Here is a 22,795-nt window from a genome sequence, read left to right on the forward strand (position 1 = left end):
TCTCTGAGGACCCGAAGGCCTTGGCCCTCCACCTCTTGTCAGCTGGGCTCATCACTGTGTCCAATCTTGAAAAAACCAACGAGTATGTGAATGAGACCAAGAGAGAGAAGGCCACCAGACTGTACACTGCCCTGCTGGGTGTGGTCAAACACCACCCCCACAAGTACCACGAGTTTGTCTCCACTCTCAGACTCAACCCACTACACACTGACTTGGTCACACAATTAGATAGCAAGTACACGTAGTTTGTCTACACGTACGTACATATACATAATTATGATTATTACGATTGTGCGTACCATCATTCTTTTTGTACTTGAGATTGACCTTGAATTTATACATGTACTCACTTAATTGTTGCATGTTTGAGCTGAAGCTGTGAAAGTGTAATTATTATTGCATATTGATCAAGCATGAATGTCAGTAAGGAGGGGTCCAAACAAAGGGGCGTATAGCTAGACTATATACTGCCCAAGAAAATGGACATACACACTGCTGCCATTGTTGTTAACTTGAGTGCTTTAAAAGATGCCATTAAGAGGGGAGAGGATGTCAACAGTGTGAATGAGGTAAGCTGGTTTGTGGGTATGTAGAGCTGAAGCTGTGAAAGTCTGTTTTTGCTAGCTGTCATGCTAATTAATAATAATATACGAATGTACGATATCCCTTGATTCCATGCTTTAGTCTTGTCCCCAAATATTGTCTGTCTATCTCAAATGAGAGGTAAGGTCATCGGTCACCATACAGCTGTATTTCAGGCTACATAATTTATAGTAATGAGGGAGCAAACCACTTCAGAACCATACTGTGGTGATAGATAGTTGATGCATGTGCTCTGTCACCGGAATAACTGTGGACATGGAAAAGCTCGATCCACCTGGACATAATTATAGCATAGGTGTATTTTGTGTTGCTAGGGTTATAAACTAGTTATGACACGTGCACTCGGGATGCATGGTGTATATTGCACTCAGCCCTCGGGCCAATATCATATTTATTTTTCTTTTCTCTAGCTGTATTTTCATTATAAAATAGACAATATACAATATACCAGATACAATCTATCCCAGGCCTAGTTGGCAACCTAGCATTATTTTAGAGACGACTCTGCCTGGGAACGAGGCTAAGTATATACAGTTGACTCTCGTTAATCCGGTCACCCTTGGGACCATGCAGCTTGGCCGGAATAGCGAGGTGGCTGCAGCTCAGGAAATAGCCGCGGCTTAAAAACGACCTTACCTCGAATCTAATGACTACTTTTGCGGTTCTTGTCTCGAGGATAATGTAGGATAATGAATGATTCTGTTCTCTATTTAAGTGTAATCTAATTTTATTTGCTAAACCACACCCAAAACGTCACATCCGGCTGTAATATACGTATAAAATTACAAAACCTTGTTTGGGACAGCCACCACTGGCCGGTAAACGGAATAGCGAGTGGCCGTACTTCAGGGTGAGTTTTGTGCAGTAAACATAATATAGCTAGCATTCCGTGCCAAGCCAAATGACCGGTATATCGAGGTGGCCGTACTTCAGAGAGCCGGAATAGCGAGAGTCTACTGTACATGCAGTTGTAGATGTACTGTACAATGTATTATGAACTTACATGTGCTGACAATTACATTTCCCTGTGGATTTTAATGCTTTAAACTGACGTACTAGCCGGTTTATTTACATGTACTGTACTAGCTGGCTTAATACGTATGACTGTTGTGCTTGTGTTCTCACTCTAGGATGTGGTTGGAAATGTAGAGCAGTGAATGTCTGTATTGTTCAATGTACATTCATATTGTGTTGTCACTGTCTCCACTCTTGCAGGATGGGACCACTCCACTCATGAGGGCAGCCTTCTGGGGACAGGAAGATACTGTGAAGGAGCTTCTCTCAGCAGGGGCTTCCCCTCTCTGCACTAATAATGTGAGCACATGTACTTTATACAGTACATGTTGCGTAGTTATACTTAACAAACAGCTTTACATGTACTGTACACCTATACCTCTTACAGTAGTTAATGACTGAACAGAGCTGTCATTTGTACCTAAACAGAAATAACCAACCTCTTAATATGCAATTACCCTTGCCAGTATTGCTCTGTCAGCAAAGTACATGTCATACGCATTAGACCACTTTACCTCTTACAATGTACGTCTCATCCCTTCATATGATCATCATCACAGGATGGAGAGACTGCTCTGATGATGGCCAAGAGATCACCTCTCCCTAACCCTTCAGTAATCAAGCAGCTTGAGGAAGCTACTGAATCACATGTGAGTCCATACCTCAATAATGCACACACTGCATGATCATGATGGTGTTTTAGTTTATTGTGCCGAATAATTAAATAGTGCATACATTATTATATGTACATCGAATAAACATTCTTTTTTACGAGTATTTTGCTATTTTGACAATTTAAGATCATAAGCTCATACTTTTAAATACTGTCGATTAACTGCATGGAGTGCAAACTACAGTTCCAATATTACACACACCCAAACAAGCATGAATACCATTACATGTGCCCCCCCCCCCCACACACACACACACACACACACACACACACGCACACACACACACACACACACACACACACACACACACACTTAGTCACGTCCGCAGTCTGTTCCAGTCCTACCCAAAAACTGGACTGTCGTTACTGACACAGAAACGTGAGTGACTATTGCACAGTTGAGTCACTAGCTTTATGAATGTGAGTCAACTTTAGGAAGAAGCCAGTCTACCAGAACAAGGCAGCAGGGGAAACCCTCTCAACACCACCTGGATGTAAGTGTGTGCTTGTGCTGTATCCAGCACATGGTTCTGTGTGTTTTACCTCCTGTGTAGATCCCCTGCACCAAACCTCCGCACACCCTGATGTCACTTTCTACGACATGCCTCAAGAGAAGGAGTTCACCTCCAGTGGTGGCCACGCTGACTTTGACAATGGAGTACAAGTAACTGTTCCAGCTAATGCTGTCCCAGCAGGGACCTCTGTGAGCATTAAAGTCCAACCCAGCCTTGCCTCAAATGACGTGTTTGTGATTCCTGAGGGCATTCAGTCTGCCAGTCCGTCCTACTTGATCTCTGGTGAAGGTCTAAACGGAGAGGTGACCCTGAGCATGGAGCATCATGTACGAGTGTCCACCCAACAAGAAGCTGATGACCTCCTCTTTCTCCAAGCTGACTCGTCTCCCAAGATATCTAGTAGAAAGAGAGTATACCAGTACCAAGAGGTACAAAACGGAAGATCAGAGTTTACTCCTGGAGGGGACACCGGGAGACTGAGGCTGAGCACACGACTGAAGAACTTCTTTAAAATTGGGAAGAGAAAAAGAGGTGAATATTTATGATTTTAGAATGACTTTTGATTCAACATATAATCTTTAATACATGTACAGGCAATACTGACAGTAACCTCTACACTGTCAGAGTCTACCGGTCTCCTCCACACACAACTGGGGACATGCTAGCCATCATTGTAGCCAGTCTCTGTGGGAGCTTATACGCTAAGGTAAGATTGCTCAATTGATGTGTGCTCATTTTATGTACCTAAATCTACAGTTTCTAGAGACGCTTGATACAGTGTTGATCCCACGAGACTATCCCAATGTGTCGAGAGAAGTGGCTGACAGGACAACTCAAGGACCACTGACGTTTGTTGATATGTGTGCCACTCTCAACATTCCCCCAGTGCAGGGATGGTCTGTGGAACCAGACAAGAAATCGGTAAAATGTAAAGTTGGACACGGTCTTAAAATCACATTCTCTTCATTTTCAGATTTTGCGTAGTGGAGTGGATCAGCCTGAGGTAGAGAAGTTCAGACCTGAGGATCTCCACGACTACCCTCCCAGGATAATCTGCAGGCTCTTCCCTGAGAAGAATGCTCCCAAGAGAACCACTTGTACCATCTCCTTGTCTGGGCTACTACCACCGGTCGAATTTTGCATACAATTGAAAATACTCACCTCCAAAGTTGCTGTGGATACTACTAATTTACAGGTATTCACGTTTGTACAGTGTAGCCTCTTGAAATGGTGTAGTGGGTACCTTTGGCTAACTAAATTTTGCTCCTAGATAGATTTGTCATCTTTGTTGATTCAACTTGCACAGTCATGTATAAGTTAATTAATACACACACAGTGTTTGTTTACAATGTACATTGTAGTTAAGTCTCATTCCAATTTGTTTAGGAGGCCACTGATGAGTTGAGAAGGTCTGCCCTGGCAGTGAGTGACACACAACTTGGCTCTACTGTGAAGAGTGTAGTGTCTCTGATGGAGAGATTGACTGCTGCTCTGAGGTACCACTCAACTGTCTAGTGGAAGTCTAATTATGCCTCGGTGCACATGCGCAAGCGAGGTATACGGTAGTGTGTGTGTGTGTCTCTGTGTGTGTGTGTGTAGTCTATTTCAGCTGCTCAAGGATCAATGAAGTGCAAGTAAGAGTTTCTATAGGCTTCTAGTCATGTTTTCTTGGCTTGCAATGGTTGGATTTACAAAATAAAGCTTCGTTCTCGAGTTATGCCTAGTTTTGCTTACTTGGAATGCCATTGCAGCCTTTTCAGAAGAGTCCGTAGCAAAATTTGTTCACCGAGTATTGCTACTCTACTTAGTAGTTAGCTCTGCACTAGAACGCTAGTTGCAGAGTGAGAAGAGAGCTGCAAGGCTCTGCTGACATTTAGACTTGAACTTTTGGCATCGATCGTTTTTAACAACAATCGTGGTCGATCATTACCCACTATTTGAGTTTCCCGCATGTAGCAAAATTATTAATGTGTGTATAAAAGCTAGCTATATATTATGTAGCTTTGGCGCCTCCACCGAGGCATCAGCACCTGCGGTGCTTTCATTATCACATTTTTTCTGAAGGTCATCTTCTCTGAGTGAGCTGACAGCCCACACTGACTCCATACGGACAGAGATAAAAGCTGTCCTTGTAGTGACCAGGAGGGTTGTCCAGGAGTGCACAGTGCAGAGCATCAGTGCGAACATGAGAGCCAGTCTCTCTAAGATGGAGACTTTATCTCACCAGCTTTGTCATGTGACCAAGGTCAAAATCAGATACTGTCTAGGTGAGAACGTGTGTTTATGATATCAAGTGTTAGCTCTCATTCTTAATGGTACAGACCAGTCAGATGAGACAGCTGCTCTTGTTGACCTGGTGGAGAATGGAGCTAATCTGTTGAGAGCTGTAGACTGTCTACTCAGGGACATCCACACACTCAGTGGAGTTAGTGGTGAGTGTAGATTGTCAGAGTCTGTGTATCGAGTATCTACCTACCGTATAGCGGGTATATTTCGAGGGTATAAATTTTCGCGGCAATGCCTTTAGAAATTAAAGGTTTTCGCAGATTTGATTTTCGTGGAATAGCAGCCTTTTTGCTGCGGTACATGCTTAATCCATGACAACCACGATACTCTGCTGCTCAACTGCAACCACCCTCCCTCCGTTTCTTTCAGCTTCCATAACATGGCAGTTACAGTAGGATACCATGTTTGAATTATAAATTCCAAGAGGGGCAACCAAAAGGAGGGTGGCAAAAGCCATCTGAGATTAAATATTCATGTACAGTCTTTTGTCAAATTTGCTGTTTTTTTTCCTCCCAAAACTTATAGCCAATGTTTGTAGAGCTACAAAATGCATCTTTTAGTTTTGATGTAGTTAAGTTATGACCTCCTGAAAGAAGCTAGCGTAATAGCTAGGTGCCATATTCCTTTCCACTTCCACTGTATTGTACATACTACATGTACTGTACTCAGTGCTCCAGTGTGTGGGCGTATCACGCTCTAACCATTTCCTCTTTCACACAGATGTATTGTCATTGTATTGAACTGCATGCAATCCACGTACACCATTTCCTTTGCTGACCCTCACCCTATCCACACTGCAGGCCTGGCAGAGAGGATAGACATTGAACACCCTCTACTCAACAACGAGATTGAGACAACAGAGTTCCCAATTTTGGCTTGTCATTTCGACAACGTGAAAATGTACTCTCTAGCGTTGGGACTCACTCCTGCTCAGCAAGCTGATGTGAGGCAGATTAAAGTTTTAGAAGACACACAAACGGCCATGATGGAATGCTTTTCCCTGTGGCAGAGGAGTAACCCAGCTGCTGCAACATATAGAACTCTTCTGAAACTACTCGTAAGAATGAGGAAACATGAAATTGCTAACGAAGTATTCAAACATTGCCTAGAGAATAGTAAACTTACATAGTACATGTGTAGCGTATTATTTGTTTTGTAATCGACCTGTATTTTTTCATGTTAGTAAAGTTTGCAATTGAGTGCACAAAATATATAACATTTCAGTTTTATTTAGATGATGTATATAATTATATGGAATATCTTCTCATGACTATCTACGGGAAAGGTTTAATGATTTTTGACTCTAGTAGGTATTATATATGATTATGTGAACTACCATATAGCGTGTAATTTTCGTGGGGTAAAATATTTGTTATTTTCATGGACAAGCTAGCTGACCTCCACGAAATTTTAATGTAGCTGGAACGTAGGAATGCAGTGCAGCCACGAGACTAAACGAACTTTTTACTCACGAAAACCACCCTTTTTCGAGTTAAACGATTTGTTTACCCCACGAAAATTACCCGCTATATATACGGTTTGTTTTGAGAAACAGTATAATTATAGTTCATACCAATATAATCATTCCCCATTTTCAAACGTTAAAAACTTACAGCTTAAAATATCAAGAGTTTAATTCTAGATATGACATACAGATATAAAAGTCTGTCCTTAAAGTCCAGGAGTCATTTCCTTGAAAACAGCAACATAGTCGACAGCTTTTGTAGGCGGTATCTCAACACGACCGAGCAAATCAAATGCTTTATTCTTAGCCTCAGGCACAAGCAGTGTCTGAAATACAACTTCTGCTACAGTCTTCCTAGCCACTTGATACTCTTTGGAGGATCCACTGAAATGTAGTTTATCGCTCTTGCTGAAAACAAGTTCCCTTGTTCCCTCTTCTCCATCCACGAGCATACACGGGTTCACGATAGTGTAGGTGAGGCCACTCTCGATCAGATAATCTTCGGATTGTCGCTTGTACTTGAAACACCCCATAAATTCGTCCGGAGCAGCTTTTGTTGTTCCCATTGATCCAACCATCACTATATGTGCAACGCCAGCTCTCTTCGCTGCATCAACTTGACGTTGCTGACCAATCCAATCCACCAACTCAGGACTACCTGCACAGTAAGAAAACGTTGCAATGAAAACAGCTTTACAAGTATAGACTCTAATGTATAGCATATGAAAAAATTAATGTGCACTGTTATTTGTATAAAATAATAAACCTTTATTTGTTCCGTCATCAGGCAAGAAAAAAACTCTCCCGTCTTTGAATCCTACAACAACACTTGTAAGAATAACTAGAGCATTGCAGTCCTTGAAAAGCTCTGTCATGAGATCTGTGCTGTTATCAGCAGTGATATCCACTTCGTGGCAGTTGCCTTCCAACTCTCCCCATACATCTTCATACTTCTCTTTTGCTTTAGCGATAGACCTTAGAAGGCATTTTGGAACATCGAAACAATCCTTCGCAGTCAGAATCTTGCGCACCAAGGAGCAAGAAGTCCTCCCTGTGGCTCCAGTAATTGCTACCTTGATTTTAGATGCCATTTTTCATGCACAGCATAATTAGATGAAAGTAAGGGAAAGGTCATCTAAGGAAGAAGCTGTTTCACTCTACACTTCCTATACTATAGTATAGACGACCTTTCCCAAACTGCAAGAAGACCCGCACAGAGAAAATCAAGGAGAAAATGTCACTGGAAACAAGGAGTTTGGTTCTCCCTGGAGAGATTGGATACCATTCAACCTATGGAAGCATACAAGCTGGTCACAACAAGGATGATAGCAGTGATATGGATGATGATGATACCAGGAGGCCATTGTACAAGAGATCTTCTGTGGTGTCGGTGTCTTCGTTCAGTGAGGTACATGTTTGTTTGTTAATAATTATACAACTTGATGAATTTTTTTACAGCTATTTGAGAAAGAATTGAACAGAAGAAGAGCTGAAGAGAACGATCGGAACGGGAGTGACGATGAAGACACAGCACCACCTCATCAAACTATTTATCGACGAAGCTGTAAAGACAAGTCGAAACTTGCCCTCCTGGCTCCACTCTACTTCCTGCTAATGGTGATTGCAGCAGTCATCGCATTTTACTCCATTGAGTCGGTGATTGTATCGTATCAGCATCGAGTCCGCTCAGTCCAGTACATCACAGTGGAGGAGTACTACACCATTGGCATCGCTATGTTTCCACAAGACTTTGCCAAATTCAATCGATGTGAGTTTATTTACGGAGACGATCTAGCTCCTAGTAACAAAAACTCATCTTCTATTCATCCCTCCAATCAGACGTGCCAGTATTCGTTTGTCAATTTTCATTCTAAACTGGTGAATATGAACCGAACGGCAATGGTGTTCCACGGTCCAACTTTGGTGAGGCAAAAACAGAGCCTTGGAATCCACTTTACAATCAACACAACTGTCCGACAATTTAGCGCCATGGAGTATCTACTACTGGAAGATTGGCACTATAAAATGAACAGACCACACGAAGAGCAAGCCGAGTATCTGGCAAATATGGAGTACGCCATGCCTCTGCACACAGTTCCTGCTGGCTTCAGATCGTGGATTAAAATGTCGTACCTCATTCGAAACGAAGGTCCAGGAAGTACAAATCTATCGGATTTCGTCGTAAACACGGATTTTGGTACGTACACTGGTTGGTATAATAGCGATGACCGAGGGAGGAATAACACGGCTCCGATATACGCACTCTTTGAATGGAAAACAGACACTTTTGAATATGTTACAGAGATTTTATCCACCACCATCTGGAGTACAGTTGGTTCGCTGGCTGGTGTATTTGTGACTTTAGTGAAGGCAGGAGAGTATTTTGAGAAGCTTGTACGGAGAATAAAAAGAGATCGAAAGAAGAAACAGTTGAAGCTAAAAGAGCTGGAGGAGGAGAGACAAAAGAAAGTCGATGAGTACCATAAGAAACGATTGTCTAAAAGACTGAAAGATGATAGCTACATAAAAGTTAATGACTAAAAACTTCTTGTGTATACATAATTATATCCGGCCAACATTTTTCAATTTTGTCATCATACATTTTTATTGTGTGCAATGGGTAATGTTGCAGTTGATTTAGCGGACAATAAGTCTTGTTTAATAACACAATGCAGGTTTCCGTGATGGAGACAACATTCTTATTATTAACACAATTAACAGGACTATAGATAATAATTGTACGTGCACAATAATTGCAGAGACACCAAAAAAAGTGAAGTGATTTGCACAATTAAGAGTAGCTAACTCTTGATATTATTAATGATTCAGTGCCATCATTTGCACAGCAAAAGGGCAGAATAACATAAAAACGTGATATTTACAAGCTATAACATAAAGGTTTGAAAATTTGATATAGTGAGGTGTGGAGTGCATTTGAAAGTTATAATCAGAGATCATCGTCCAGAATGTGTTTATTCCCTTCACACTCAGCGTCATTGTAATTATAGTAACGGAATCCAAAGAAACCGTGGGAATTGCCCAGACTCTTGGCAGTCCTGCAGTCAGGGTCACTCAGTCCAACCACATTGACGTCAGCCTGCAGGATATATACAAGCCAGCTGATTTATAATAATTATTATCATACATCAATCAATAACAGGCGCTGAAGACAAACAAACACATGTGATATTGTTTGGTAAACTTACATTCTCTGCAGGTTTGGTTGGGATTTGCTCAGGGCTGGTCCCCCTTGTCACGCATTTGTTAGCAGCGTGTACTTCAGCGTAGCCGGAGTCGATACTGCCCTCAAGGTGGACTGTCCGTTCTACAGCAGTGGTCGTTGCCGTGGCTTCAAAGGGAGATTTCGGAGCTCGTTGATTCTCAGGCAGAGCGTTGTCTATAGCAGCAGGGCTCAGAGTGACTACTAGAAAATCTTCAGCTTCTTCATAAGAGATATGTTCTCCAGTTCCACCATAGTAGCCCTGCCCTCTTCCCTTGTCCACTGCATTCCCCATACTTAGTAGTTTATAGGGCGGCTAGCTCTCGTGTACGGCCGCTCAACTTCTTGATGCAACAGGTTCTTGTGTCTTTGCAAAGTAAGTTTGCCAGCAATGCAATGTGACGGCTGCAACAGTACGTACAGATGAATCTCATTCACACAAACTTCAGGCCGGCCAGGTGAGCGATTGACCTCTCACTTTTAGGTGGTTTTATACTAATGATATTCATAGAATAGACGTATTCCTGTACCGACCATTACCCACCACGTGTTGTTATTTCTCCCACTGCAAAATGTCATCCTGCCCTGAAACACTCGCTACCTCTCCCCCTCCTACTGGATGTGATGATGAAGTGGATGACATCGAAGACTGCATGTCAGGAGTCAAGTTGCCCAGCCCGTCAGATAGAATCAGAGATGAGAACAAGATCCTCCCGAAAGCTTTACGAAGGAAACCGTCGTCATCGACAACGTCCCCTGTTGCCGTTGGAGATAGTTTTATCCCTGGCACTCAGTCAGTGTTCATCAAGACGTGGGGTTGTTCACATAACAACAGTGATGGAGAGTACATGGCTGGACTCCTGGGTGCCAGCGGTTACACCATCACTGGTATGAACCAACCAATCAGTATACACGTGCGCACGCACGGTGATATTGTAGAATCAACATTGTTACATTATAATAATAACTAGTGGTCTACATAAATTGATCATTCTGTTGATAACGTAATTACACTAATTTCATTGTGTACACACACACACACACACAACACACACACACACACACACACACACACACTCTTTTTGTGCTCTTGGTACACAGTATAATACCGTATAAGCTCTATTTAAGGCACCACATAAAATATTTTCGCTGGTATAGATGGCTGTATTCAGAGGTGGAAAATTTAGTTTTGAGGCTGGGTGGCGTGTCTTTAGAGGGCTGCCTTCTAATTGGAGATAAAAAAAAACAGCTTTTACAACCTCTAATACGGCTACCTTTACCAGCGTAAATAGTTTTATGTGGCGCCTTAAATAGAGCTTATATGGTTAATTTTATTATTCACGTGTTTTATCAATGCCCCTCCCCCCCTACTAGACTCTCCGCTGAGTGCAGATCTATGGCTGCTCAACAGCTGTACAGTGAAGGGACCCTCAGAGGATGGCCTCAAGAACTCCATCAGGAAAGGGCGTGAGTTGGGGAAGCCCCTCGTCGTTGCTGGCTGTGTGCCTCAGGGGCAGAGAAACCATGGCGATATTCAAGGGCTCTCCGTAATTGGAGTAAGTAGAGAGAAAGATATCTATTTAAACATAATGTTTTCGGTATTACTTCAGGTGCAGCAGATTGATCGCGTGGTGGAGGTGGTGGAGGAAACCCTACAAGGTCGCTCCGTACGGCTGTTTGGTCAGCGGAGGTCCAACGGGGTTAAAGTGGGCGGGGCTCCTCTGGACCTGCCCAAGATTAGGAAGAATCCTCTCATCGAGATCATTGCCATCAATACTGGGTGAGTGAGTGTGCTGTAACGTAACATTTATTGTAGATGCCAAAAAAAATTTTTAGCGTACGATTAAAACTAACTAAGAAAAGTCTGTTTGGGAAGCGTACTCTCTAAAAGAATTCCTTCTAAGCTTTCAGAAAATTATTTTATTGTTCAGTTCAGCGCTAAGATTAAAGAGTAGTGCCTTTATTCACAGTATCAAGTACACACACAGTGTTGAAACCTCTCCCCCTCTTCCTTCTTTCAGATGTTTGAACCAGTGCACGTACTGCAAGACCAAGCATGCTCGAGGGGACCTGGGCAGTTACCCACCAGAGGAGATAGTCACCAGAGCAGAACAGGCATTCACAGGTACACTTAACTTATATTGTTGGAAATTTTTTTGTGTGATAATTTTTTTGTCTTCCTAGAGGGTGTTGTAGAGATATGGTTGACTAGTGAGGATCTTGGAGCTTATGGTCGTGATATTGGAGTCACCCTGCCCGAGTTGCTATGGAAACTAGTTGCCGTGGTTCCAGAGGGATGTATGATTCGTCTCGGAATGACCAACCCACCGTATATTATGGAGCATGTCAAGGTATTGTACTGTGTCACCTTTCGTGTAACTTGAGTTAGGAACGTCCAATTTCAAAACTAAAATATGCATTTAGTAGCTATTTGGTAGTGCTACAATATGGTAGATCAGCGATTGTTTTCGGGCTCAACTGTGTGTGTTAGTGAATGGGTGTTTTTTTCTTGAGAGGCCATAACTTTAGTTACATGTCCAATTATACAGAAATTGTATTTAGGAAGTCATTTACATGATGGCAGTTTTGGTCAAAATGTTTGGGATAGGTCAATTTCCTAAGCTCTAGTCATGCTACTCTCCCACCTCTCACTGACAGGAGATGGCGGCCATCTTGTGCCACCCTCGTGTGTATTCGTTCCTGCACATCCCAGTGCAGTGTGGCTCTGACAATGTCCTGGGAGACATGAAGAGAGAGTACTCCAGTGGAGACTTTAGGTTCCTCGTGGACTACCTCAAGAAACAGTGAGTGCACTTAAAGGTCGTATGTGGGTACAGAGAGAACTGAAAATAATGTTTGAAGTTTGTAGCAGGTGGCTGTGGTGCCTGCTGCCTATATAGAGTTGCCCTACCACCTGCAAGGAAGTCACTATTTGTGTCAATGTGTGTGTCTACCATGTGTGTTTGTTTAGTGTTGGCCCAATTCAACACAGCCTCTTTTTTAATGCGTCTTTCTGAGATTGTGTGTGTGTGTGTTGTGGGGATGGAAGGACATTGTATATGTATCTGTGTAATGGGAAGGTTATCGGGGGAGGGGGGTGAATGACCTCTGTGTGCATGTGATTGCATTTTATAATAGTAGCTGTGAATTGTGCAATCAGCAGCTCATAAATTTTGAATATCTCAATAATCATAGACAATGAATAATGCAATGTCAGCCAGATCACAGCTGTTGGTAGTAGGGGTCATAGTGGTGTATAATACCTGTACTGCTGGTATTGTGTTGGATTGTTGTTGTGGATTGTTATTAGTTCTCACGAGTTATAATTATGGTTTCTCCACATTTGATGCTGTATGTTTTCTTGTCCACCCTCACACACACACACACAGTGTACCTGGGGTCACCATAGCCACTGACATCATCTGTGGCTTCCCAACAGAGACACCTGAGGTAAGAAACATTCACATTATGGTGGGCCTATCATAATGTTATGCACCACTAGTGGGTACCTCGATACATGTAGGAGTACCTCTTGTACAACACTTGCCATGTACATGTACGTGTGTGAATACATGTACGTGTGCATATGATTTCAATAAAAAGACCTCCGGCTGTTATGTGACTGTAAACTACATAGCAGCCTCTCTACTTGTATAGAAAGTGATGTAAGAGTTGATTTGTAGCCCAAACTCCACAAGTGGGCAGCTCACTGAGTATTCTGTCATAATAATCATAATTATTTTTGATCTCTGCAGTATAGCATGAATTTTTCGTGGCACTTGAATGTCCTCTAAAAAAGCATTTCGTTTACCTAATTTTTGTCTCGAAATATCGCGCTATACAATATAATTTGGTATTCACTATCATGTGGTATTGACCCCCCCCCCTACAGGACTTCCTGAATACGCTGTCTCTGGTGACAGAGTACAAGTTCCCTAGTTTGTTCATCAACCAGTTCTACCCTCGTCCCGGCACACCGGCTGCTAGGATGAAGCGAGTGCCCACACAAGAGGTCAAGAGGCGGAGCAGGGAACTATCCCAGGTGACACCTCACAGGAGATATACGTGGTCGTGGTATAGTATCTAGTATCTGCTGTTTGATTGTGATAATTACTAGCTAGCCCTGCTGTTTGTGATCGTATTTAATACCCTTAAGTTTATATAAGATGAGAATCACAACTACATTTTGCAAGGTTACATACATGCATGTGTTATACATGTACAATTGTCTTTATACTCACATTCTTAGCAGCTTTTCGTGACAGTCTTTGATGGCCTATGATAGTGCTGTGTTGTGTTGTGTCTCCACTATTGCAGTTGTTTCAGTCGTACCGTCCCTATGACGACAAGGTTGGCGAGAAACAGGTTGTCCTGGCAACGGAGGTATCTCACGATGAGCAGTATTATGTCGCCCACAACAAGTTCTATGAACAAGTGAGCTCATAATTAGATATGGGAGAGCTACCGTATCGTATTACTAGAATATTTTGCGCGCGAAAAATCTTTGCGAATGAGCCAAATCACAGCCTTTTGCGTTCTGACTATTGCGTTCTGGTATATAGTGTTATACATTGTAACCCCCTGGAGCATGCCCCCCCCTCTTTGTGTGCATATATTAGAGTCCCCATAGCTTTCTCTTAAACACTAGTAGAGTGTTCACCATATACGTATGTCACCACACACGTTCACTCCTCCCCTCCCTCGTGCAGGTACTGGTCCCTAAGGACCCTCAACTACTGGGCAAGACATTCGAGGTCCTCATCACGACCACTGGGAAACACTTTCTGAAGGGAGACGTGGTGACCAACTCGTTGGTGAGGATCCCGCCACGCCCCGCCCCCCTACCAGCCGGGGCCGTAAGCGGAGGACAAAAATGGAAAGAGGAACGATCTCCAGTTACCCCATCTCCACCTAAGACGTGGTATAGGAGTAGCCTTTGCTCAATTGACTTGCTGCTACTGTTCTCAGCTTTGCTTGTGATTTGTGCTGGCATTTTGGTGCAATACAGACCATATTTTCCCATGTTTTCATGAATCATTATTATTTTTGTTCACCATTCTGTAATGAATTCATGTAATTATTATTAATTGGACAAAAATCGTTTCATTAGAAAAAACTCGGTTTAGTTAGTATAATTATTTTGTGACGATTCGTACCAGATCTTTAAAATTATGTAAAACCAGACTTGTCCCTGAGCTAGCTAGAGGGCTTGTCATAATGTCTGAAGACAGTGACTTCCCAGGTCTGAATAAGAAACACGGCTTCTTCAAAGTCATTGAACGTAACCAAAAGGATAGAGATGATTATCATCACAAGCAGGAGCCCATCAAACAGGTTCAAATCTGTTTAATTAATTAGATTTCCAGGTGCATGTTATTGCTAGTGATTGTGTACGTACATGTATGCTTTAAACGTTATCTAAATGCAAACCTGTCTGCATTCACTCTACAGGCTCGAAGTGGGGCAGTAAAGAGTGAGAGGAGGCCTCAGCGACGACCCCCTGCAGAGCTGTACCGACCCCCCATACAAAAGGGGGAGGGGCTGTACTGCATCGAGATAGAGGTGGTCCCAGGGAAATGGCACCAGGAGGTCATTGAGGAGGTACGTGGGCGGGGGAACTAAACTATCTCCAATCAATCTAGCCATTACTCATTTTGCTACGTACATGTACATACTTTTGTGTGCACACTTATCCTTCTTGACACCTTCCCTCAAGCTGTTAATGCTATATACACCTATTATATTAAATTGTCACCTTCCCTTTATAAGCTGGGCCTAACCTGTGTCTACTATGATCTCATTCCTTTATATGTTACTTTCCCCTCATGGAGGAGGGGGGCTAACTTATATATTTATATTACATGTACACGCACCTATTGTCCTTTGCTTGCTCATGCAGACTGGGCGTGGGCGGGAGGTATCAAGGTCTATCTCACGACAGTACAGACTGGACACTGTCAAGCAGCAAGCTATTAGTGAACTGATCTCGGAATTTGAATCGAGTCTTGAACTGTGACAATTGAACTATATATCTATGTCAGCCTATGCTAATAATTATGTTAGCCAAATATCACTTTCGAATCACTTGATTATCATCATTATTTGAATATTTATGAATTTCAAATTTTAAAACTGTTTTACATGTACAATTGCAAGGTACACAACTATATATAAACACATAGTTCAGAGTTCTCTGCAGGTGGTGTGTTGATGAGGTCAGAGGTCAACTGCCCTCCCCTCCTTCAGAGACACCTCACACGCATCAGCCACTCTAGTAGCCAGCAACGTCTGTTCCCGAGTCACACACGATGGCTGGGTGGGGTCTCGTAGCAGTGTGATGAAGTGGTCCAGCTCCAGACGATAGGCCGCCTCGTAGCGTTGAGGGAAAGAATAGAGGAGGGGCTTCATGGTGACCCCACCATTTGCCGAGAGAGAGACAGAATCCTCACTCACGTTCTCCACACGGAGCATACCCTTCTCTCCCAGCACCTGTGTGTGTGTAGAAAAGAGAACGTTTAATGAGTTGGCAATTACAAATTAGCATAGAAACGAATGCTCCTGTCTGAAGATGGGCACTCTAAGATAGCTGTCAAATCATACACCTAAGCATAAAGAAGCAAGGACCCCCCCCCCCCCCCCACCTCAGTAGTATGGTAAATGTCTGAAAATTTGGCCATCGAAGTTAGATTATATCACCAGGCCTTTGTTTTTGTTTTCTAAAAACCACTTCAGTAAAATGCTTTGTTTTCGTTTTCTTAAAAACTACCTCAGTAAAAATAATACTTAGGTGTATATAGGTTCTTAGATCTGTATTTTTTGTGAAGAGATACAGCTCTTAGTACATAATTACCAACTACACTGTTCGCTCACCTCCAGTCGCTGGTCATAGCCGTAGCTAGAGTGCCTGTTCAGGTCAATAGTAGCGATGACTCCACTCGGGAACTTGAGGATGATAGCAACAGTGTCGACGTCTCCAATGGATCGTATTCCCTCATCAAAAGCACTCCCCTCAGCCATCACCTTCACAGGTTGCTCCCCCACCACCCAGCACACCATGTCTATATCGTGTACTGCACAATCATGGAACATTCCATTCGAGATCTTCAGATAGGCCAGCGAGGGAAGGGGGGAGTCCCTACTGCAAGTCTTGATCTGATACACGCGTCCAATTTTCCCTGCTCTCACTTGATTGTACACGTTTCGCATGCCAGCGTCGAATCTTCGATTGAAGGCACAGTACAGAGGTCGCCCGTTCTTCTCGGCGATATCGTAGCAGGCACTGACGTCTCTAATGTTACCAGCGATGGGTTTCTCACAGAACACGCCTCTCCCCGCCTCCAGGGCTCTGCGCACGTAGTACTCGTGGGAGTCGGTCGGAGTGGCCACAACAACGGCCTCCACTTCAGGGTCCTTGAGAACTATCTGTGCACGTAAGAAAGTGTTCACACATAAAATTATAATATATAAACAGACACATCATTTTGAGTACATGCAGTTAGGCAATGGATGCATATTGGTGGGAGGGGCAGGGGAATTTCCCCTATGCAAAAGCCCAAAATTACGTTATCACAAACGTAGGCCCAATTGACAGAGGTAGGTAGTGTGTACAACTATATATCGCAATCTGAACATACCCAGTGACACAGTGACACATGCATGCGTAGGCCTACATGCATTTACTCATAAGGCATTAACTTTATACCTCATCAAACTGTTCCTTGCTGACTGGTTGTACGTGGGTCATATGATACTCTGCCAGACACCCGGCAATTCTCTCCAGCACACCCTCCTCTCCGATCATGTCCACCACATACTTGAGTCTGGCGTGGTGATTCTGTCGTATACCATGGAAGTGGATCTGACCTGCTCTCCCAAACCCACACAGAGCTACACCAACCACTCTGTTACTGTCCTCACTGGCCATGGGGAACTGCACCCTCTATAACTGCTAGCTCTTGCTATTCAACTCTGTGTAGTACATGCAGTAGCTAGCTAGCTAGCTATAGTCTTTGTACTAATACTAAGGTACAGACTGTCATGTGGTTTAGAGTGAAATCTGATTATGGGATGGGTAGATGTCCCAGTAGATATCATCTGGCACCAATTTAGACTCTATTTCTTGTGTTGGGTTGTGCACAAAATTAATTGCATTGACTCTAATAAATAAATTATTGTGGCATGTAATAAATACCACAGTAACAACAAGGGCGTATATATTATGCCCTCGGTAACAATTCATAATTAGTATACAGAAAAATGAGAACTGAAAAATTAATTATTTACCAGATTGTCTCACACTGAAGCCTTAACGTTCTAACAACATGCTTCTCTTCCTCGTGAAAGTTCTTGGCATAGTTGATCAGTTGAGCTACCTGCAGTCAAGAATTAAAGAGAGGGTAAAAATCGATTACACCTCACTGCCATGACAACGTGATGTCATACGTACCTTGTGAGCTTTGTTCTCGTCCGAGCACTTGTATTTGGGAGCCCTATACGAGGCGTCCTTGTCAATGAGGGACAGCACTATATACACAGTGGGGATGCCTGCAGGGCGGGAATGGGGTAGTGGGTGAGGAGGTTAATCGTGCTCGGAGCGAGCTAACTTCAACACAACGTGGTTAACATGTAGTCTGACCACAGCCCACGGTATAACTATAATTATGGCAGTTATATACCTTACAGAGACTCGTACATTAAGAGGATCGAATTAATTATGACAACGAACAAAATCAATGTATTTAATCTCATAAAACACTTGCGTAACTCAGTACAGAGGATTTCGAGATATGGTTGATTAGGTATGGACAACATACCTCATTCACACACTGTGTACGTTTACTTATCACTAATGCAATGGTCATGGTTGGCTGCTCCAGCTTTTACGTAGCTATAGCAACCAACCTGAATTCCTCTGTATTAGGCACTCACTTGATTTCCCCTTGGCTGGTCTGCACTCAGCGAGCTCGTCGAGGGGCACACGAGAGTCGAGGGTCTTGGGGTCGGGGGGACTGTCTCGGAAGAAGTAGAGGAACTGGGACGAGATGATCACTTTCATACGGTCCTTCCGATTGGACGGACACTCGTAGAGTAGCTCATATGACACCAATCTATGAGGGGGGGTGCCAAACACTAACAATAGCGCACAGGCTATACATAAACATTCATGAGACGTCATTATTTCTCAACTGAATTTCTACTACAATACAGTAGGAAAGAGAGACGTTTAAATGATGTGTTTCAATCCAAAATTGGTTGGGGGAATAATTATGGTATTTGGCCGAAATAGGTATAATCTGTTTACGTGATCTCAATATTGATGGTACCATTTGATTCGTCTCTTTCTAAGCTTTCAGAAAATCAGAAAATCGTTGAAATTGGATCTACGGAATTTAAATTACGACAGCTGAAATATTTCCTGAACCATAAATGAAGGGGGGGGGGGGGGGTAAGTTGAACATCTTTCAACAGCAATAACTTTGGTATCGTTGATCCAATGTTAAACATTTTATGATTTTCTGAAAGCTTAGAAAGAGACCTTTCAAATGATGTGTTTTAATCCAAAATTTCATCGGGGCCCTAATTTGTCATTTTTCGGCCTTGGACCATGGGCTATAATCCATGGTATGGCCAAATTAGCAAATATTTTTATCTTTCAAATATGAATACCATTTGAAAGGTCTCTTTCTAAGCTTTCAGAAAATCATAAAATTGTTGAAATTTGAATCACAAAATTTAAGTTATGGCGACTGAAAGAGTCCCAGAGCCATTGATTACACGTTGAACAGCCATAAACTTTAGTATCATCTCATAAATAGAACTCTTCTTGTTTATAATTATGGTATGGTAAACACTTATTAAATATCAATATCAAGATCTATTGATCGCTACTTCCTGCACTACTTCCTGCACGGCACGTGGCTATTACTATAAGTATCACAGCCACAGTATAATGGTGTTCCACTCACTTTTCGCTGACCTCCCCGTCTGTGAGCCTCATGAGATATTCCTGTCCCCTCGCCTGAGATATAGAGTAGGGAGTGAGTGCTCCACTCGCCCCCACACAGCAGCGGGTGTGACGGACAGGGGTCGGAGTGTAACGGGACACTCGACTAGTCGTCTCTCTGAGAGCAGCCGTAGTGCCTGAGGCAAAGTCAAACAGTCCAGCGACTGGTTTGGCCACAGTGCCAATCATACCCTTCCCAATACCAGCCAGGAAACCCTGAGAGGGGGAGGGGGGGGTTGAAGTATGAAATGTACAAATCACTATAAATTATTTGTTGTATGCGTAAAAAAACTTTTTAATTTGTAAAAAATGTGGAAAAAAGTTTGAATGCTCCAGTTGAAGTGCAGCCAACCATGACCACTAATTGCGTACGTACACCGTACGTTTACACATGTGTGAATAGGTTGGCTGAACTTCATACATAAATTATCAACCTAAAATCCTCCGTTCTGTCCCACTCACCCCGATGCCGTACTCTTGTGCTCCCCTGTACGGCTGAGTGAGGATGGAGGTCACGCCCCCAAACACACCACTTGACAGCCCCATGAGGCCGGCCTTGAAATGGTCACTACTGCTCTGAGCACTCTCCCGTATCTGCTCCCTCTCTTCCTGGTAACTCGAGTCCAGAGTCGCTTGTCCAAACATGTGAGACACTGTGCCCGTCAACTGTAGAGGTAACGACACAGAGTAGTCGACATGGTAACCATATTGTAGCACTACCAAACAGCTATTAAATGCATACTTTAGTTTTGAAATCGGACGTTCCTAACTCAAGTTATGGATATTAAGAAAGCTCGGAAAAAAGGATCGACCTACTTCTAGCCAGTCCTACGCTTTTTTCCATAAAAAGGACAATTTGGGCCTGAAAACGATCACTCATTTTAGGTATAATTATCAGTTGCATGTATCTACCTTTGAGGTGGTATCGGACATGCCGTGGGTGACATCTCTCACCAATCCAAACACATCCGGCTGTGCTGCTATGAGACCAGTGACCCCTGAGGCTACGTCCGTGAGCAGCCCCACAGGGTTGCCTAGGAAATCCACAGAGCCCAGGATCTTGATGGACTGGCTCTTCACAACCTGGAGAGGGGAAACACGTACTTCATTTTAAGGGGACACTAAAAATAATTATATGGTTTGCAAAAACTATATTATGGAGCAAATATCCAAACGTCTTATATTTAGAGTGTCGCTAAAATTGAAATAATTATACATTTGCGAGACGGGAGGACTTACTCCTTTGTAGTGCTTGGTGAGGGAGTCCACGTACAGACCCACGCCCCCTAGTGTGTGTGCCTGGTGGAAGCCATCCAAATAGATGGGAGACTCAAACTTGACGAGGGGAAAACCGAGACGACGTTTTATCTTGAGCAAGTCGAGTGGCAGCTGTGAGGTAGTGAGCATGCTCACACGTAGCTCTATGTCCGAGATCCGTATGTGCTCAAAGTAGATCTGCATAGAGCCGAACTTTGAACTCAACGGAGGGCTAGTCCTGTGCAGCGTAAGCATGGTCATCATCTCCTCCTCTTTCGCAGCCTCCTCCTCCTTGGCTTGTCCTAGCCCAGCCCACTGGAGCAACTTGAACAACAGTCGTTCTTCCAAGAGGAGCGTCACATCACGAACTTTAACTTCAAGCAGCTATACGAAAATATATGAAAATGAATGCTGATCGAGAGATGTACGTACATACATGATTGTATAAAGCTATATTAACGGACCCAGCGTCTAGTGTATATCACAGCGCCTTTAAAATAGCTCCAATTTCAGCAAAATTGGGTCAATTTATTTCTATTTGAGTGCCTTTTTCAACTTTCAGAAGAATATAAATGGGATCTCCACTAAACCAGGTCCTAATAAGGCGATAAGTAATGAGTGTGTAGACGCTCACCTTGAAGACCTGTGCAAAGGGTGACTTGTGAGGGACCTTCTCAGCCACTACTTTGAGGATGGGGTAACTGGACTCTATGTCCCCCGAGGGTGGAGGTGTGGGGTAGGCCAGCACCGGCGTGTTAGACCCAGCCAGGTTGTTGTCCACCTGACAAGCGAGGGGGAGGGGGGGAGTGGTAACAATGTCATGTGATGGAATTATAAACTACATTCAAATGTGAGGAAAAGTTGTACCTACTTTCACCGTATTTACTAAAAATACGACATTTTAGATATATTTCATCGATCATTATATAGCCATTTGTTCTGTGTGTAGATATTTTTTTTTGTGTTGCTTTAAATCGTACGGTATTCTTATATTGTGAGAAATAGCTGTAGCTATCATACCTACATGCATGTAGCTATCATACCTACATGCATGTAGCTATCATACCTACATGCATGTAGCTATCATACCTACATGCATGTAGCTATCATACCTACATGCATGTAGCTATCATACCTACATGCATGTAGGTATGATACCTACATGCATGTAGCTATCATACCTACATGCATGTAGCTATCATACGTACATGCATGTAGCTATCATACCTACATGCATGTACGTACCTGTATGTGCTGCACAGTAGCGTTGAGACATTGATGAATGGAGGAGGAGATGAAGTCAACCTGTAGTAGAGAGGGGGATAAGTTAGTAGCATCCATTAATTATCCTCTCCACTACTCACTCTAATCCCTGACAAGGTGGCAAAGATGAGTTCCTCAGGTACAGAGTTGATGAGGGACACGCCCACTCCTTCCTCCAGCACCAGCGATAGCTACATGTATATTAATATAATTATAGTGGTGATATAATTATCGTGTATTATTATCGTGTAATAATCACATGACCTACCTCCATTTCTAGTGATGATCCGTCTCCTTCCTCGCTATCCCAGCTATTGTCATGGCAACTGTCGACATCAGAGGACTTGGCGGGAGCTACTAGACCGTGTTCCACAACTATCCAGTCGTTATGGGGACTAGTGTCCGTGTACTGAGTGAATGAATGAGAATAATTAGCGGATTGGAAAGCCCGTGCTAAATACCTCGAGGCATGTTTTGTTATGCTCAAAAAGTATTA

At 43.0% G+C, this 22,795-nt stretch overlaps 8 protein-coding genes across 9 annotated transcripts in view; 4 read left to right on the top strand and 4 right to left on the bottom strand.

Moving 5' to 3' along the window:
- The first annotated feature begins 464 nt into the window (after nt 1-464).
- On the top strand, nt 465-7,271 carry LOC135333972 (uncharacterized). The gene is made up of 13 exons (XM_064529006.1): nt 465-569; nt 1,819-1,917; nt 2,178-2,267; nt 2,608-2,669; nt 2,726-2,784; nt 2,845-3,336; nt 3,399-3,511; nt 3,562-3,726; nt 3,779-4,000; nt 4,192-4,301; nt 4,870-5,072; nt 5,127-5,237; nt 5,892-7,271. The coding sequence occupies exons 1-13, from the start codon at nt 480-482 to the stop codon at nt 6,218-6,220; spliced, it is 2,145 nt and encodes a 714-aa protein (XP_064385076.1). The 5' UTR covers nt 465-479; the 3' UTR covers nt 6,221-7,271.
- Nucleotides 6,647-7,683, bottom strand: LOC135333988 (uncharacterized). The gene is made up of 2 exons (XM_064529023.1): nt 7,323-7,683; nt 6,647-7,214 (listed from the first exon to the last, which is right to left on the bottom strand). Exons 1-2 carry the CDS (start codon nt 7,645-7,647, stop codon nt 6,763-6,765), a joined length of 777 nt encoding a protein of 258 aa, XP_064385093.1. The 5' UTR covers nt 7,648-7,683; the 3' UTR covers nt 6,647-6,762.
- A 62-nt stretch (nt 7,684-7,745) lies between these two features.
- LOC135334020 (proton-activated chloride channel-like) lies at nt 7,746-9,168 on the top strand. Its single transcript, XM_064529057.1, has 2 exons — nt 7,746-7,964; nt 8,015-9,168. The coding sequence occupies exons 1-2, from the start codon at nt 7,791-7,793 to the stop codon at nt 9,095-9,097; spliced, it is 1,257 nt and encodes a 418-aa protein (XP_064385127.1). The 5' UTR covers nt 7,746-7,790; the 3' UTR covers nt 9,098-9,168.
- A 70-nt stretch (nt 9,169-9,238) lies between these two features.
- LOC135334028 (uncharacterized) lies at nt 9,239-10,263 on the bottom strand. Its single transcript, XM_064529064.1, has 2 exons — nt 9,763-10,263; nt 9,239-9,653 (listed from the first exon to the last, which is right to left on the bottom strand). Exons 1-2 carry the CDS (start codon nt 10,069-10,071, stop codon nt 9,504-9,506), a joined length of 459 nt encoding a protein of 152 aa, XP_064385134.1. The 5' UTR covers nt 10,072-10,263; the 3' UTR covers nt 9,239-9,503.
- Nucleotides 10,264-10,296: 33 nt separating this feature from the next.
- Nucleotides 10,297-22,795, top strand: part of LOC135334016 (threonylcarbamoyladenosine tRNA methylthiotransferase-like) — an 86,916-nt gene continuing 74,417 nt past the window's right edge. The window contains exons 1-10 of one of the 2 annotated variants that reach the window (XM_064529054.1): nt 10,297-10,664; nt 11,151-11,332; nt 11,387-11,556; nt 11,798-11,901; nt 11,961-12,127; nt 12,435-12,580; nt 13,166-13,226; nt 13,669-13,818; nt 14,094-14,210; nt 14,486-14,818. In XM_064529054.1, coding sequence (XP_064385124.1) covers nt 10,349-10,664; nt 11,151-11,332; nt 11,387-11,556; nt 11,798-11,901; nt 11,961-12,127; nt 12,435-12,580; nt 13,166-13,226; nt 13,669-13,818; nt 14,094-14,210; nt 14,486-14,809 — 1,737 coding nt within the window. In that variant the 5' untranslated portion in view covers nt 10,297-10,348 and the 3' untranslated portion in view covers nt 14,810-14,818. Of the gene's footprint in view, nt 10,665-11,150; nt 11,333-11,386; nt 11,557-11,797; nt 11,902-11,960; nt 12,128-12,434; nt 12,581-13,165; nt 13,227-13,668; nt 13,819-14,093; nt 14,211-14,485; nt 14,864-22,795 lie in introns of those variants that run through there. The other variant, XM_064529053.1, reaches the window with a different exon arrangement.
- Nucleotides 14,924-15,925, top strand: LOC135334029 (UPF0561 protein C2orf68 homolog). The gene is made up of 3 exons (XM_064529065.1): nt 14,924-15,110; nt 15,228-15,377; nt 15,676-15,925. Exons 1-3 carry the CDS (start codon nt 14,994-14,996, stop codon nt 15,790-15,792), a joined length of 384 nt encoding a protein of 127 aa, XP_064385135.1. The 5' UTR covers nt 14,924-14,993; the 3' UTR covers nt 15,793-15,925.
- LOC135334023 (myo-inositol 2-dehydrogenase-like) lies at nt 15,847-17,842 on the bottom strand. Its single transcript, XM_064529060.1, has 3 exons — nt 17,479-17,842; nt 16,647-17,198; nt 15,847-16,265 (listed from the first exon to the last, which is right to left on the bottom strand). Exons 1-3 carry the CDS (start codon nt 17,698-17,700, stop codon nt 15,993-15,995), a joined length of 1,047 nt encoding a protein of 348 aa, XP_064385130.1. The 5' UTR covers nt 17,701-17,842; the 3' UTR covers nt 15,847-15,992.
- The window catches only part of LOC135334010 (intermembrane lipid transfer protein VPS13D-like), a 56,004-nt gene continuing 51,135 nt past the window's right edge, over nt 17,927-22,795 (bottom strand). The window contains exons 44-54 of the mRNA XM_064529045.1: nt 22,568-22,708; nt 22,401-22,490; nt 22,282-22,341; nt 21,671-21,817; nt 21,019-21,420; nt 20,692-20,862; nt 20,242-20,445; nt 19,742-19,995; nt 18,705-18,883; nt 18,223-18,320; nt 17,927-18,148 (exon numbers count right to left, since the gene is read on the bottom strand). Of these exons, the coding sequence (XP_064385115.1) occupies nt 18,056-18,148; nt 18,223-18,320; nt 18,705-18,883; nt 19,742-19,995; nt 20,242-20,445; nt 20,692-20,862; nt 21,019-21,420; nt 21,671-21,817; nt 22,282-22,341; nt 22,401-22,490; nt 22,568-22,708 (1,839 nt within the window). The 3' untranslated portion in view covers nt 17,927-18,055. The remainder of the gene's footprint in view (nt 18,149-18,222; nt 18,321-18,704; nt 18,884-19,741; nt 19,996-20,241; nt 20,446-20,691; nt 20,863-21,018; nt 21,421-21,670; nt 21,818-22,281; nt 22,342-22,400; nt 22,491-22,567; nt 22,709-22,795) is intronic.

Source organism: Halichondria panicea, chromosome 3 (genome assembly GCF_963675165.1).
Source record: "Halichondria panicea chromosome 3, odHalPani1.1, whole genome shotgun sequence".
Classification (NCBI taxonomy): domain Eukaryota; kingdom Metazoa; phylum Porifera; class Demospongiae; order Suberitida; family Halichondriidae; genus Halichondria; species Halichondria panicea.